Below are 15,537 nucleotides of genomic sequence, written 5' to 3' on the forward strand. Positions count from 1 at the left end.
ATCTGGTTTAATTTTAGTTATACTCAGGGAAAGAAGTAAAAAATCTCAGAACATAGAATAAAGGCAAATGGGAGCTGAAGTTCCAGCCCTTAAGGGATAAAATCAACTTGAAATGTAGGCAGTTTTAGAACAAATGAAGTAGTTTGATATGTAGCTTTGCGTGTCACCTTATCCATTTTGTGTCTCCCCCATCTCTGCTTTCTTGTATTTCAAAACTAGTAAATTTTGATAGAAAGTACTTGTATTAATAAAATGATATGTGGCACAAACCATGGATGTATAAAAAGTAACTTAAAGCTGCTTTGTTATGTGCTGCTTAAGATGGAAGAAAAATATAGATGATTTTCTCTATCTGGCAGTAGAATTTCAGATACTACTTGTGAGAGTGGTGGGTAAAACAGTGTAAAAACAAATGTTCTTTTGTTCCTGTTTGTTTGTATAAATACATGTCTAAGTTCTTATCCCCACAGCAATACAGACACTAACACACACTTAGGATGCAGTCTGTGCTCTTTGAAACCTTGACGTTCTTACCACACACAATACAATGTGTGTTTTGAACAGGGCAATGAGAGCGCTCGAGAAACACCACCACCCAGTCAGGTTTTCATTAGAAATGGTGTAATTTCAAGCATGAATCGTTTTGACCCTGAGCATATGGGAAGCAGGAACTCCCCTTCACCCAGCAGGGTGTAATGTCAGTTGGACTTTTTCTGCTGACACTTTGAAAATCAAGCACTGTTAATTTAGCTAGAGGAGAGGGGGATGGCAAAAGGCTGCCAAAACACACATTTCAGATGCTTCAGAAAGAAATGGTTGTCATCTTTCCAGATAGCTGAGAAGAGCTCTATGCTCTGCTGCTTTAGATATTTAAGTCCTTGGCTTGTGTGGGAAATTGGAACATTTAAATTCGAATGGGATGCCAAATGTGCTCTGGGATTTAAATTTTTCCCATTTAGTGAACTATCTTATTCACTTTCCTTCAGCATCTAGGCAAAAATGCCTGTAAAAGCTGAATATGAATTGTACAGAGTTTATCAATTTCTGAAATTCTTTTGAGGAAGGTTATTTCAAGATTATACTGAGGCTTCTTCCTGCGATGATGTTGGCTTTGAGTTAGGTGGAGTTACAGGTATTTGCTCATTCATTCACCCAGCGTTCATGGCCTTTCATTCATAAAAATCAGATGGGACTGTGGAAGTGGCCCACCTACCATTCATATTTTTCTTTACCTTAAGGCAGAATGTGGTTTAAAGCAGTATAGTGGTAGTACAGCATAATAGACACAATATGATGCTCTACTGATGGGACAAATGGACGCTTCCACTTCATTAAAGGCCAAGCTGTTGTCCTTGCTGAGTCTTTGCTTTTCACTGATTTTTCTGTTAGTCTGTTGTTGCCAATTTTTTTTCTTTCTTCGTGTATCCTGTGCTGTCATCTATAAGGCTGTTACTTTGATAGAATGTGTCTCTTAACATTTTTCTCCTTTCCCTGGTTGCATACAGTGTTACATACAGCAGTAATAAACAACTGGTAGGCAGATTCCTTACTCTACTGCCTCCTTTGCACCTCCTGTTCAATGTTGTTAAATGTCACCTTTGAAAGCCCCCCTGTGGTATTAGCCTCATTCCACTTAAGGGGAACTTTGGTCAAAAAAAGGTAAAGTGCTTTTGACAGAGGCACACTAAGTCAGCAGCAGGTCTGAGGACACAACCAGAACTCCTGGCTCCCAATCCACTGCTTTAGAGGTGACAGTTCTCTCTCGGACGACAAATTGCATTGCAGCATATTTACACTCTAAACCAAATCAAAAAAGTCAAACTCTTTTCTTTAAGAAACAAAACTGTTCCTAACTGAAGGACACTCCTGTGCATAAAATCTACCATACTGCTTTTGTTTAAATTTGGAAAACTAAAAGCCAGGTTGTCTCCTTGCTTGGCAATAAAAGGCTGTGTGAGAGAAGAGCACTTCTGCCTGTACTCACTGACATGTAATCTAATTTGTTTTTCTTCCTAGGTGATTACGGATTTGGAAGAGCAGCTGAACCAGCTTACTGAAGACAATGCAGAACTGAACAATCAGAACTTCTTCCTGTCCAAACAACTTGATGAGGCCTCGGGGGCCAATGATGAGGTGGTCCAGTTGCGGAGTGAGGTTGACCATCTCCGTCGGGAGATTACTGAGAGAGAGATGCAGCTTACCAGTCAGAAACAGGTAAGGCTTTGTCAGTCTGGGTGGCAGTCTCTTTGTGATAGCTGGCTAATTATCTGAAAGGCAGAAGTTCTTTTGAACCTGGAAACCCCTAAGGAGTGACTATGCTTCCAGGGGCAACAGCTTAAACTGTTTTCCATTAAGCCTTTCTTTCCAGAGCAGCAGAGTGAATGGATGGTTTTGGTGTTTCCCATTGTATTTTCATGCAGTTTCATTTGGAAATTCTGCACTCTGAAGATCCTGTAATTTAAAATTAATCACTTTAATGTTGTGACCCTGGAAATTGCAAAATTTTCATAATGAGCTAGAACTGACATTAACAGCAATCACAAGTGAATGTATGGGAGCCTTGAAATAAATGGGTTGTGATTTACCAGCTTATGTTTGCTGCCAATTTGCATGTACTGTAATTTAAATGGTAAGGCTGAAGCTTAAAGTGCACGCTTGATGTGGGATGTGAGAATTGATAGGAGGATTTATTTTTAGACTATGGAGGCCTTGAAGACAACGTGTACGATGCTGGAAGAGCAAGTAATGGACTTGGAGGCCCTGAATGATGAACTCTTGGAGAAAGAGCGTCAGTGGGAAGCATGGAGAAATGTTCTAGGGGATGAGAAGTCCCAGTTTGAATGTCGAGTTAGAGAGTTGCAGAGGATGCTGGATACCGAGAAACAGAGCAGGTCTCTTCCCCCCCCCCCCCCTTCTTTTATTAACTTTTATGGAAATGCTCTATAGAAGCTAGTACCAAAAATTATATTTAGAATAGGATATGGGAGTTGGAACTAAATATAAGTTCTTGTGAGGTAGTTCTAAAAATGGTTTATTAGTTAATAGTCATTCGGCAGTGATATTGTTCCTTTTGTTTCTTTGCGATAGAGCGATTCGTGGGGAGTGGTATTTATCACTGTAACTTAGAAATGTCTTGATCTAGTGTCTTCTATTTTATTGCACAGACAAATAGTCTTTGCTCCTAGCTGTTCATGTGGGGTCTCAAAATTTTGAGGCCACGGTTCTAGCAGGGGCAGGAACAGGGTTATGTAATAGAAAAGTGTTGCAGCAAACAGTCTGGCTTTGTAAAGTAACATCTTGAATTTGAGGCAAACCCCTGAAAGAGTTATTGATGCTACAGCATGCTAGGGAAGAGGTCAAGCCCAGAAAGGAGTTAGATAACATTATCTTCCATTTTAATGCAGAGTGAGAGCAGATCAGCGTATTACTGAATCTCGCCAGGTGGTAGAACTAGCTGTCAAAGAACACAAGGCAGAGATTCTAGCCCTCCAGCAAGCACTAAAGGAACAAAAGCTCAAAGCTGAGAGCCTTTCTGATAAGGTAAGTAACTTTCAACCCTAGACTCTTATAATTAGATAAGATGCTTTTTTAGAGCTATTGCTTGTAGAAGTGTGGTCTTGAGCAGCATTTTGAAGATGTTAGAGAAAATGAAAAAGGCTGGAGGTCACAGAATAGAATTCTGTTTTCAAGCCAAAGACCTTGGATTTCCTTTTGAAAAAGACTGAAGCAGAAAGCAGTCTCTGATGCCTGGAGTGTACAGTGAGGTCCCTCACTAACTTGATACCTGCTTTTCAGCAATAGCGTACCAAAAATGTTGTTTGGTTGGTTTTCCTCCTTATTGTAAGTAAAGGATAGTTGTACAATTTTTCTTTAGCCTGTGCTTGGATGTTGGATTTTATGCCTGTAGAATGATGTATATCTTAGTGTTCAATGTCATTCTGACCATCTATCCCTCCTGCCTAGCTCAATGACCTGGAGAAGAAGCATGCTATGTTGGAGATGAATGCACGCAGTTTACAGCAGAAGCTTGAGACAGAAAGGGAGCTCAAGCAGAGGCTTCTGGAGGAGGTAACCTTGGAAATTCCTGTTACAACTTCAGAACAAGAATCCATGTCTTGAGAGGGGGAAGTTGTGTGATAAGCAGTGTTACACATCCATCCCTATTCTGTATAACTGAGGAGATTTATGAAGTTGGAGGTTGTGATTTTCCTTAAAGCTTTGTGAAGTGTGCATCCATGTCAGAGAGCAGTAAAAGTGAAATGCTCCCCAAGGGAAGCCAGTGACAGCAACTTGGGGGCAAGGACACGGACCTTGCAACCAGTGGACACAGTAGCATGAATGAGAAGAGCAGAGCAGGTTTGGTAATAAGGTTCATCCATATAGAAGCCCACAGTGACCACTACAGAAACCTGTAGTGATGAGACACTTTGTAGGTCAGATCTGCAAAGCAAGGTCTGTGCCCAGGCACCGCATTCTTACAATATTGTTCTGACCAGACCATGTGCAAGGACTTAAGTTTAAAGCCAGCTCTGGGGGCAGTGTGCCAAGGGAGCATGGGTGGAGGCCACAAGCAAGGCTTCTTCCAGCTCTTTTTCCATAACAGTCCAGGCCAAGGTTACATACCTGCACCCTAGCAATGAGATACTGAATGCAGGCAGCCACATCTGGGTAGTGGGGCATAGGTTGCAGAGAAGAATTTCAGGGAAGGGATGCTTACAGGCATTCTAATTGCTTACAGACAATCAGAAAGGGCAATTGGAGCCTTTGTGGTGTACTTGGGGTACTGACATGTTATCCCAGAGCCAAGAACTCCATTACACATCACAGAGAAAGATTTCTGGCTCTTGCTTTGTAACACATGAGCGTTCATGGTTTTCACACTCAAGGACTTTCTCATCAAGAAAATATAAAGCCTGAACTAAGAGTAGTTTGTCATGTGCCCTTTCTGTTAAGTTGGAGACAAAAGATATAAACAATTTGATGCAGTTTTGCTTACCTGATGTGACTATAAAGGAAGAAGTTTATCCTGATTTATAGGAAATAAATGTTTTTTTTTTTCTAAACAAAGTACTGAGATGGCTTCTGGTGACTGGGTACAGAACTTGAGAAAATGGCATCAAGAAATGATTCACCTCTGTGCAGTAATTAAAAGTTACAAGATTTTAAATGCTCAAAGGCAAAAAACTTGCACATGCAGTTGAAAGAAATTATGCTCTGGATTAACGTGAACACACTACTTGGAAATGCTTGTGTTCTGGAAGGAGGGAAAGCTGCTGGAATATTGTCATTTTCCAGCTCTTAAAGAATGGTTTGTTCCCTTCTAAGCTGTGCAATGATACTTATTTTACTAAGAAAGATGACATTTAATAGCCTTTCTTTAAAACCAAGCAAACAACAGTCAAAACACTGGCCTTTGTTTTCCTGTTAACAGCAGGCAAAGCTGCAGCAGCAAATGGATCTACAGAAGAATCACATCTTCCGCCTAACTCAAGGTCTGCAAGAGGCTCTAGATAGAGCAGATCTTCTGAAGACTGAAAGGAGTGATCTGGAATATCAGCTGGAAAACATTCAGGTGAGGATGAGGAAACAGTGGGCAGGACTCCATGCTTCTCATCTTAAAACTCAGCTCCCCATGGGCCTTTAGGATGAGTTTCTGGGTGACACTTCACTTATGCTGTTGCTTTAGCTCTGTTCTGCTATTGAGTTATTGAGTAAGAGGGAATTTCTAATGCGTGTGGTTCACAGGTTCTCTATTCCCATGAAAAAGTGAAAATGGAGGGCACTATTTCTCAGCAAACCAAACTCATTGATTTCCTGCAGGCAAAGATGGACCAACCAGCGAAAAAGAAAAAGGTGGGTGAAAAAGGCTTGAGAGGCATGGAATGAAATGCTGCTTCTGTGATTAGTTACGTGCTGTGTATTCATAATATTCTGTTTTATCTTTCTTCGTGTCCTCATTTAAGCTTTTTGAGTTGCTAAACACAAACTTCACTAGGCAGAATATTTTTTTTGGTGGCTTTCCCAGTATTTTGTTACTCCTACTGTACTGAGGTTACAACCCAGTAATTACACCTCAGTCAGGCTGTAGGAATACGGAATTTTACCCATGCTTTTTTGGCTTTGTAATGGTAAGTATGTCTGTGTGTATGGACATACTGTGGCTGTCTTGTAGCTGCAGCATAGGACTGATTAGGCAGGCAGTGTGACTTGTGTCACATCTTCATAAGCCGTTCTATCATTTTTGAATTAAGTAACTTAATTTTTAACCACCTACTTTGAGATCCTCTGTTTAGATGCTTTTGGAAACTCAAGGTGTGAGTACTGTCAGGTAATGTACATCCCTTTTTAATCCATATCTCAACATTTTTCCTCTCCAGCGCCAATGTGAACTAAAAATCCATCCATGTCAGAATTGCCATTAGGCCCTCTGGCCGGACTGCCACTAGCTAGTTTCACTTTGCCTAGTTTAAGCCATCTTTTACTAGGAGTTAGGAGTTGTCTGTGTGTTTCTGTTGCTAGGGCCTGTTTAGTCGGCGGAAAGAGGACCCTTCTTTACCCACACAGGTTCCCCTGCAATACAATGAGCTGAAAGTAGCACTGGAGAAGGAGAAGGCTCGTTCTGCTGAGCTGGAGGAGGCTCTACAGAAAACACGCATTGAACTCAGATCTGCTCGTGAAGAAGGTAGGGGTTAACAGAAAAGGTGCATCTGGAAGGAGACGCAAATCCTTGGTCTATAAACGTGCCTTTAATTGTGTGCCACTGCAGCAGTAACATGTTTAATTCTCACCTGCTGCTGTGAAGGTGCTATAAAGCTGCACCTTTTCCTGCGGGTGGTAACCACTGAGTGGTTACACAGAACCGCTGCTATGCACTTGTGTTTCGTGCTGGCAATGTTAACAGGTACAATTTGTCTCGTCTCTAGCTGCCCATCGGAAAATATCAGACCACCCTCATCCCTCTACTCCAGCCACAGCCAGGCAGCAGATCATCATGTCTGCCATAGTCCGCTCCCCGGAGCATCAGCCTACTCCAATCAGTTTGCTAGCTCCACCCTCCAGTCGCAGGAAGGAAACCTCCACACCAGAGGGTAAGTTCTTGGTGAACTTCTCTGTCTATTATTGCAATCTTAAATCTTTTACTCTTTTTCCTTTATAAGGACATTAGATGAGTAGTTTTGCTTTTGTTTTTAGTTTAAAACCCTCTCTTTGGATTAGAGAATTAATTTCTGAACATTTCAGCAATAAAGTAACCATTAGTCTGACTGGTTTCAAGAGCATGTTTTTTTTCAAAGGAACATGTTTTCTGTGCTACTCTCTGCATTGACCAAAATGATTTATGGCTGTTTCCTTAGCAGTGAACATTTTCTCTTGTTTAAACTGCAGATTTGTTCTGCTAAGCAGAAAGGTCCTATCAAGACTTTTGTAAAGGAAAAAAACTTTAAGCATGAAAGGAAGATACTAGATCAAAGATGATGTGAATATCCTATTAGCTAGAAAAAGGGAATATTCTTCCTTATCTGTGAGGATATCATCAGAAAAACATTCAAGGCTTGAGAACTCTGCTAACTTGTTCTTAGGTAATAGTCCAGAGTGAGTGTTGGACCCTGAGACCTTTAAACTAAAACCTCTGGCCTTTAGCTGGATAAAAGCTGGAACCCACAGACTGGTTCAGACATAGCTGGGGCAGCACAAGTGCTGTGAGGATGGGTACCATTGGCATGAGGAGATGTCCTCAGAGGTAGATCATGAACAGGGAGAAGCATCCTGTTCCTCAATAGAAGATTATGACTTGAAGGATGAACTTCTCTCAGTGTAGATGTACTAAGGGATGTTGAGATGCTGGAATATGTCCAGAGAAGGGTGACAAAGCTGGTGAGGGGCCTGGAGCACAGCCCTGTGAGGAGAGGATGAGGGAGCTGGGGTTGGGAAACCTGGAGAAGAGGAGACTTAGGGCAGACCTCACTGCTGTCTACAACTACCTGAGGGAGGTTGTAGCCAGGTGGGGTTGGTCTCTTCTCCCAGGCAAACGGCAACAGAAGAAGGGGGGGACAGTCTCGAGTTGTGCTGGGGGAGGTATAGGCTTGGTATTAGGAGGAAGTTCTTCCCATAGAGAGTGATTGGCATTGGAATGGGCTGTCCAGGGAGGTGGTGGAGTTGCTGTCCCTGGAGGCGTTCAAGAAAAGAGTGGATGAGGCACTTAGTGCCATGGTCTAGTTGATTGGCTGGGGCTGGGTGCTAGGTTGGACTGGATGATCTTGGAGGTCTCTTCCAACCTGGTTGATTCTATGATTCTGTGCTGGTGCTGATGGATAGCAGGAAGGCTGTGTGAGGGAGGCCTGCTCTGTATTGATTGCAGCAGTAAAGGTGTTGAAGGGTTTGTTAGCTATAAGCAAAATTGAGAGATAGTTTAGCACATGGTAAGAACTGGAGCTGAGTGCAGACTGGAACTCGAGATGGTTTGATTGACATACTCTTGCTGCACCACACATTTGCCACTTCAGTTCCACAGCCTGCTCTCAAGCAGCACATTCTGTGCATCTGTATAAGGCGATTACTGAAGTGGTAACCATGTAGCTTAAGGTTTGCAGACTGCAAAGGAAAACAGTGCCTGTGTTCAGCCAGGCTTTAACAGAGAGATGGAGTCACTTTTTATTACCTTGTCCTTAAAATGCCAAACCCTGCTATGGTTTTCATCCCTACCACAGTTGTGACCCTGATAATGAATTCTGTGCCTTCTAGAGTACAGCCGGCGCCTGAAGGAGCGAATGCACCACAATATCCCACACCGCTTCAACGTGGGGCTGAACATGAGGGCAACCAAGTGTGCTGTGTGCCTGGACACGGTGCACTTCGGCCGGCAAGCCTCCAAGTGTCTCGGTGAGAGCAGAGGGTGTGCATCAACTGTCACTGGCAGGTGGAACCATCAGCCATCTAGAACAGATTTTCAGTGAAAGCTGAAGAAAGGTCCAAGTATGAAGACTTTGAAGCTAGGTGGTGCAAACATTCTACACTAGAAAATGTCTGGTGGCTCAGACTTAGGAGGAGATTCTTGGAAGAGCTGGGGGGAGGGTTGTGTGTTAGAAGTTGAGGCAGCTGTGTCATGAATTTTTTGTCATTTAACAGAAGTTTTTTCTCTGTCCTCTTGTCAGAGTGCCAGGTGATGTGTCACCCAAAATGCTCAACTTGCTTGCCAGCTACTTGTGGACTGCCAGCAGAATATGCCACACACTTCTCTGAAGCATTCTGCAGGGATAAAATGAATTCTCCTGGTCTGCAGCTGAAGGAGCCGAGCAGCAGTTTGCGTCTTGAGGGATGGATGAAGGTGCCAAGGTATAAATATGACTCATGGTGCTATGTCAGGTCTTGAAATGTTTGGAATAGTTCCTTATATTGCCCTGGCTCTGACTGTGTGATAATCAGGATGTGCCCATTGAAATTACTGCCACTGAAGTTTGTCTTTCTAGGAGTTGCATTGCTTCGTTTATTCTGAATCCAAGCAGAAGATCCAACATGGCTTTGTGCTTATTTTCCTCAGGAATAATAAACGTGGGCAGCAGGGCTGGGACAGGAAGTATATTGTCCTGGAAGGAACCAAAGTGCTCATTTATGATGCAGAAGCAAGAGAAGGTACCTTAGTATTTCTAGGAAGAAGTTTTCATTTTCTTTTCTAAATCTTCAGCTACCCTTTGGTGATTTAAGAGGCTTAGAGATTGTAACTGCTTGCTGTGGCCAGACCCAATTTAACTAAATATTCTGTAATAAGGCAACATTGTTTTTCTAGATCCTTAACAGTTGTATTAGCTGGTGTGTCCTAACAACCCAGCTGTGAAACATCCAGTGTGTATCCACTCCACTTTGCTATCAGTTACTGTCTTGCTGCTTGTTTGGTTTTCTCTTAATCCCTCTCCCCACTCTCCTTGCAGCTGGACAACGGCCTCTGGAGGAGTTTGAGCTCTGCCTTCCTGATGGTGATGTAACTGTTCACGGAGCTGTGGGAGCTACTGAGCTTACCAATACAGCAAAGACAGGTGAGAATCTTACGTAGATGAGGTGAAATGGATTTCATCTGGCTGGCTGTCAGTGGCATTCTGTTTGAACAGAATTTTCTCCCTTTTAACTGTCACTCTGTAACTGTGTAATCTCGAGGTTACCTCTATTTGAATTAGGTGAACAGTAGTCATCTAGATCTGGTTACACACAGGCTTTGCTTCTGTCGTGATAGCTGAGCTGCGAATTATCTAATCATCGAGCCAAATGGAAGTAAAGTGGAAGAGCTCTGTAACACACTTAAAAGCACTCGGGTTATTTAAATCTCTCTGCTCTATCAAGTGTGAAGTGCCATCATTCATGCCACCATTGTGCTCTAAGCAGAAAATCATTAACTTAGAAATATTGTGGGGTGTGTACAGTCTCTCATTATGAAAAAATGTTGATGTTTTGACTTGTATGTAATGAATAGAACTGATGAAAGATGATGTATGTCTTGACTTCAACATTAAAGGATGCAGATGGTTACAAACAAAGGTTTCCATAACCAGTTTTTACAGATTGGTTGTTTTTTTCATGAACAGTACAAGGAAAACCTTAGTCAAGTGGCTGTTCTTATACTTTTTTTCACAATGAAATTTCTTTCTCTTTTAGTTAAAAGGCAGGAAATATTTTTTCATTAGTAAAGACTGCTTTGTCTGTATGGATTGCATACATGCAGCTAATATTTAGCTTAAAATAGCTAGCCTGGGCAGGATCTGTAAAGGAACAGCTTATGTAGAAATTGCCATGGTATCACATCATGATAAATACAACTTCTCTCCAATGAGGCTGAAAGGTGTTGATGTTAAGTCCACTAACAATATACCAAAAACTAATCTAAGTCTTATTCTATCTATATAACATCTCAGATGTGCCATATATCCTAAAATTGGAGTCTCATCCACACACCACTTGCTGGCCTGGTAGAACACTCTACCTGTTAGCACCCAGCTTCCCTGACAAACAGCGCTGGGTCACAGCACTGGAATCAGTAGTGGCAGGTGGGAGAGTTTCCAGAGAAAAAGCTGAGGCTGATGCTGTGAGTATAAAAGTTTCATTTAATAATAAAATATTCTGGGAGGGAGCAGAGTTGTGAAAAATATGTTTTCGGTAATTGACATACAGAGATGTGACTGGAGGTAAGTTGTTACTTCTGCCTTGTGAGGTGTGACATGAGTTCCAGGAACGACTTCGTTGTGAGGCTGATGCTTTATATTGCAGTACCCTCTTTGGACTTGAGGAGTGCAACAAGAAGATCCCAAAATTATATCTCTCTAGTTGCAACAAAGAGAAAAGGAAGAAAGAGTAGTGAGGAACATGGCTTAAGTCCAATCTTAAAATGGGCAAACCTCAAAAGAAAGAAACAGCAAAAATCTTTCTCCTCTCCCATTCTTAATGGAGCTGGGGGGTTTTGTTTCTTGGAGGGAGGCTGTGTAGGGTTTGTTCTCTTTGTTTTAGTTTACGTTTTATTCTTTATGAGGTTGGATGGATTTGGTTTGGTTTTGGATAGCCTCTTTCATCGTATTTGCACTATTTTTCTGACAAAGTGAGATTTGGTTCTATGGCATTGTGTATGAAACTGTTAGCTCTGGAGGTAGAGAGTACTGGCAGGAAATCACCTCTTATGCTAGCATTCCTCTTGTCTCTGAGAAAAATACATGTTCCCACCTACCCTTGGACTGTGTTTAATCCTTCCTCCTGGAAAATTTTACTGCTCCATTGGCAAGAGATATACATGGGGAAATGGAAAGGATGGGGACAGCAATAGGTTCTCTCTGAGTTTAGGGTAATGATGATTGGTTTGCCTGACTGTTGCAGGTAAAGAAAAGTTTAGTGATTGTTTTGTAGGAGGTATCTCTGCAACCCTTTACTTTCTGAGAAAGTCTGTGCCAAGCTTTTTTGCCTGTCTTAAATGATGACCTTACACTGTTAAAATACGAATAAAGGAGGATATAAAGATTAACTCAACAAACAAAATATCTTCTTATCATTGGCAGAAATTGCTTGGAAACTCCCTGCTGAAGCTGGAGGGTGAAGACCGTCTGGATATAAATTGCACGATGCCCTTCAGTGACCAGGTAGAGAGAATGTTCTGCTGGGCCTCTCAGGGTGCTGGGTACTTCATTCATGGGAATGGTGTCTGTATGGGAGTAGGTGTAGTTATCTGCTGGTGTGTTGGCTTGGTTTTCCTCTCTGCTGGTAAACAGTAATGTGCACAGTTGCTGTTGGAGCATTCCTTGTTCTCCTCATGCAGTGCTGTTGTGACCGTAGGTAGTACTGGTGGGTGCAGAAGAAGGCCTCTACGCCCTGAATGTACTGAAGAATTCCTTAACGCACATCCCAGGAATGGGAGCTGTCTTCCAAATTCACCTCATCAAGGATCTGGAAAAGCTGCTCATGATAGCAGGTAGGGGAAAGTGTTAGTGTTTTGCTGCAGCAAATGTGTGGCAATTGTACTATTAGGAGTGCTGCTGTGATGGAGAGCTGTGCTTCCCTCTGGATTCGTGATAGGCTTTTCTCTCGTCTTTTATCAGCATACTGTCAGGGAGCAGCAGACTGTGGTTTGCAGGGTGTTGTCTGAGGCTCTCTTGTAAATGAATATATGAATGGAGACTTGGTTAAACCTTCAGAGACATTTCCAGCTTAGGGGTTTGTTGTCAGTTTAAAAAGTGTTGAGCTGATCAGTGAGCATCTCTTTCTCTAATCACTGTGATGTCTTTATTAATGTAGTTAACCATTTGGGGACTACAGTGTGATCACTGTGGCCTAGGGACAACTCTTAACCTCTTTTGCTCTAAGCACTAATCCATGTAACACAATTGGGACTTCTTCTGTAGTTTGATTCCCTTGTGAGCAGCAAACCAGCTTTAATCTCTCCATCTGTGGTTTTCCAGAGATACTCCTTCCCACACTAATGTAGGCATGCTGAACATTAGGGTGTATCTTCATCTGAAAGCCCAAATTATCAAGTGCCTGTATGACATTTATAGGGAGTGGAAAAGAAACTCTGCCTCTTGTTCTGTTTATTCTGCATTTTTCCCCTTGCTAAGATTTAAGCTGTCCATGCTTTATTAGTTTCAGGGTGGTAGAGAAAAAAGCAATTGGAACAAGAAAATCTCACACAAAATTAGGAGCAGGCTGTTGCTGTACCATCAAACTTCTGAGAGGAATTGGGCTGGATCCATAATGCAATTTATTAGGGCACCTCTTAGAAATCCTTTGCTGGTTCTGTCGTCAGAGAGGCTGAGGCAAGTTTTATTTGAGGAAGTTTTGAAGGGTAAAATAAAACTTCCTGCCTGAGTATGAATAGTGTCCCAATGAGGCCACTCTTACTGAGATCTGCTAGACTTTAGCCACACTAATACTGCATGGAGGGAATGATTCTTCTGCCATTCTTACTGCCTGTTGTGTGATTGGGGTTTTGTAAGTTTTTTATTTCACTTTTAATAGGAATAATATGGAATGGATTCTAGATGGTACCTTGTGACTGTTACCACAGCAACAGCCTGTCATGATAAGCTGCTGCTTAGGTAACAGAACAGACCTTGGCAGAGAACAGGGAGTTTTCCCTTGACAAAATGTAACCATTTTTATTTCCAGGAGAAGAAAGGGCTCTGTGTCTTGTTGATGTAAAGAAAGTGAAGCAATCTCTAGCTCAGTCTCACCTCCCAGCCCAGCCTGATGTCACACCAAATGTTTTTGAGGCTGTCAAAGGATGTCACCTTTTTGCTGCTGGCAAGGTAGGATACAGCTCCCTCATGTCCCTGGACCATCCTTTAGACTACACTGAGTATAATATGAATCAAATCAGCATCTCCATTTCAATGGCAACAAATACAAGGTTTATGTTCTTGTTTTAATCTTCAAATGTAAAGAGTAGAGGCTGAGCTGAACACAGTATGGAGGGGCTACTGTTGATATGTATAAATCCAGTCAGGATGAGATGATGATGATGGCTACATGCTAAGAAACATAGCACAGCATGGCTGACTACTTCCTCACAGCCAACTTGCACTTTGAGATTTATAACCAGTGAATTCCACCCACTCTTGAACGTCATGTAAGAGTTTCCAGGGTGGCTAATCTACTGAAGTGTTTGTGTCACTTGGTAACTCCTGATGTGTATGTGGATTGCCAGTTTCACTATGCAACAGTTAATCCAAAGTAAAAATTCTCATTAACAATTACTTCCACGGACTGCTTTGATAACAAACTGAACATCATTCATTTCAAAGCAGTGTTTAAGATAACCATTTCAGAGGGTAAAATGCAGACCTAGTCCATTTGAAATCCTTATCCCTTTTCATGAAACGTTTTTCTCTGGAAAACCTTCTAATTTTTTATTAACTTCTTTCAAGCATGAAAGAAATCACAGAAGCAGTTCAAATTTGCATTCTTTTTTGAGAACCTGAAGAGGCTTTTCTTATTTCACTAATTCACAGTAACTACCCTATTAAAAATGTACTTATCTGCAGAGTTCTTTTTGTGGCACAAGGTACTCAGCTCTGCTTCACAGGCTCAGCATTAGAATTCTATCTGTGTCACTCTGCTGTGATCTTCCTTACAGGTTGAGAACAGTCTTTGTATCTGTGCAGCCATGCCTAACAAAGTGGTTGTTCTGCGCTACAATGAGAGCTTGAGCAAGTTCTGTATCAGAAAGGTAAGCTTAGCAATGCCCTTCAGTAACTGAGGGAATTCACACATTGCTCTAAGGCCTGGCTTTGGAGCAAACATCTTAACCTTCTTGCATGCATAAGAACATTTGTTTGCCAGATAAAATGATAATAAATTGCAGCTTGTGCTGACTAAAACTGGAGTAGGCAGCAATTTCCTTTAATAAGAGGTGGCATATTTGGGGAGATGCAGAACAGAACTGTGATGATTTTTGATATACTGGACTCAGCTGTAAGCCTACCCTCACTTATTTACTTCTTGAGCACTTCTTAAGTGTTCCCTTACCTCTTTGGAGAAACTCCTATCAGATGACTTCTCTTCTCTTTGCAATTAAGGGAAAAAAAAAAGATGTCTGAATTTGTTTACTGTACCAATGAAAGTCAGTGGTGTTTGGTATTACTGCATCCCAGGATTAGGCAGCTGTTTCTCATACTTTTCCCTGGCAGATGTGTACTTTCTTCTGGCCAGCAAACCCAGTGAGATCTGGGTCTTGTGTGCAGAGCTGTGCATACAGCTTCTCTATATAGATAACCCTGCCTATCTCCAACACCAGTACTGTACTGCTTCCTCCTGCCATGTGTGGGTATGAAAAGCAGAACTGCTGCAGGCAGGTAATACTCTGAGCACCTCACCCTCTGCTCCTCTCAAGGGCAAGTCCATTTTGTCACAAATAGAAGCTATATGCTCACACACAGGAAAAACCCTAAATGGTAAAGTAACAGGGAGTTCTCCTCAGAACAAAGAGAATATTGCACACTTTTAAGTGGAGTGGTATCCAGAAACTCATGTCCCGTCCAGTTCTCAAATTCAGGGATGTCCAGGCCAAACTACATA

The 15,537-nt window shown here is 42.0% G+C and overlaps 1 protein-coding gene across 9 annotated transcripts in view; it reads left to right on the top strand.

The window, feature by feature from the left end:
• CIT (citron rho-interacting serine/threonine kinase) overlaps positions 1-15,537 on the top strand; it is a 116,856-nt gene that overhangs the window by 93,968 nt on the left and 7,351 nt on the right. For 7 of the 9 annotated variants that reach the window (XM_064169062.1, XM_064169064.1, XM_064169065.1 and 4 more), the window contains 17 exons: positions 2,017-2,214; positions 2,698-2,891; positions 3,405-3,540; positions 3,964-4,068; positions 5,432-5,572; positions 5,746-5,853; positions 6,520-6,682; positions 6,924-7,088; positions 8,740-8,877; positions 9,150-9,330; positions 9,536-9,627; positions 9,924-10,028; positions 10,899-11,068; positions 12,027-12,107; positions 12,301-12,436; positions 13,630-13,769; positions 14,597-14,689. In XM_064169062.1, coding sequence (XP_064025132.1) covers positions 2,017-2,214; positions 2,698-2,891; positions 3,405-3,540; positions 3,964-4,068; positions 5,432-5,572; positions 5,746-5,853; positions 6,520-6,682; positions 6,924-7,088; positions 8,740-8,877; positions 9,150-9,330; positions 9,536-9,627; positions 9,924-10,028; positions 10,899-11,068; positions 12,027-12,107; positions 12,301-12,436; positions 13,630-13,769; positions 14,597-14,689 — 2,346 coding nt within the window. The remainder of the gene's footprint in view (positions 1-2,016; positions 2,215-2,697; positions 2,892-3,404; positions 3,541-3,963; positions 4,069-5,431; positions 5,573-5,745; positions 5,854-6,519; positions 6,683-6,923; positions 7,089-8,739; positions 8,878-9,149; positions 9,331-9,535; positions 9,628-9,923; positions 10,029-10,898; positions 11,069-12,026; positions 12,108-12,300; positions 12,437-13,629; positions 13,770-14,596; positions 14,690-15,537) is intronic. The other 2 variants (XM_064169069.1, XM_064169071.1) reach the window with 1 other exon arrangement.

The sequence above is a fragment of the Pogoniulus pusillus genome, chromosome 30 (genome assembly GCF_015220805.1).
Source record: "Pogoniulus pusillus isolate bPogPus1 chromosome 30, bPogPus1.pri, whole genome shotgun sequence".
NCBI lineage: Eukaryota > Metazoa > Chordata > Aves > Piciformes > Lybiidae > Pogoniulus > Pogoniulus pusillus.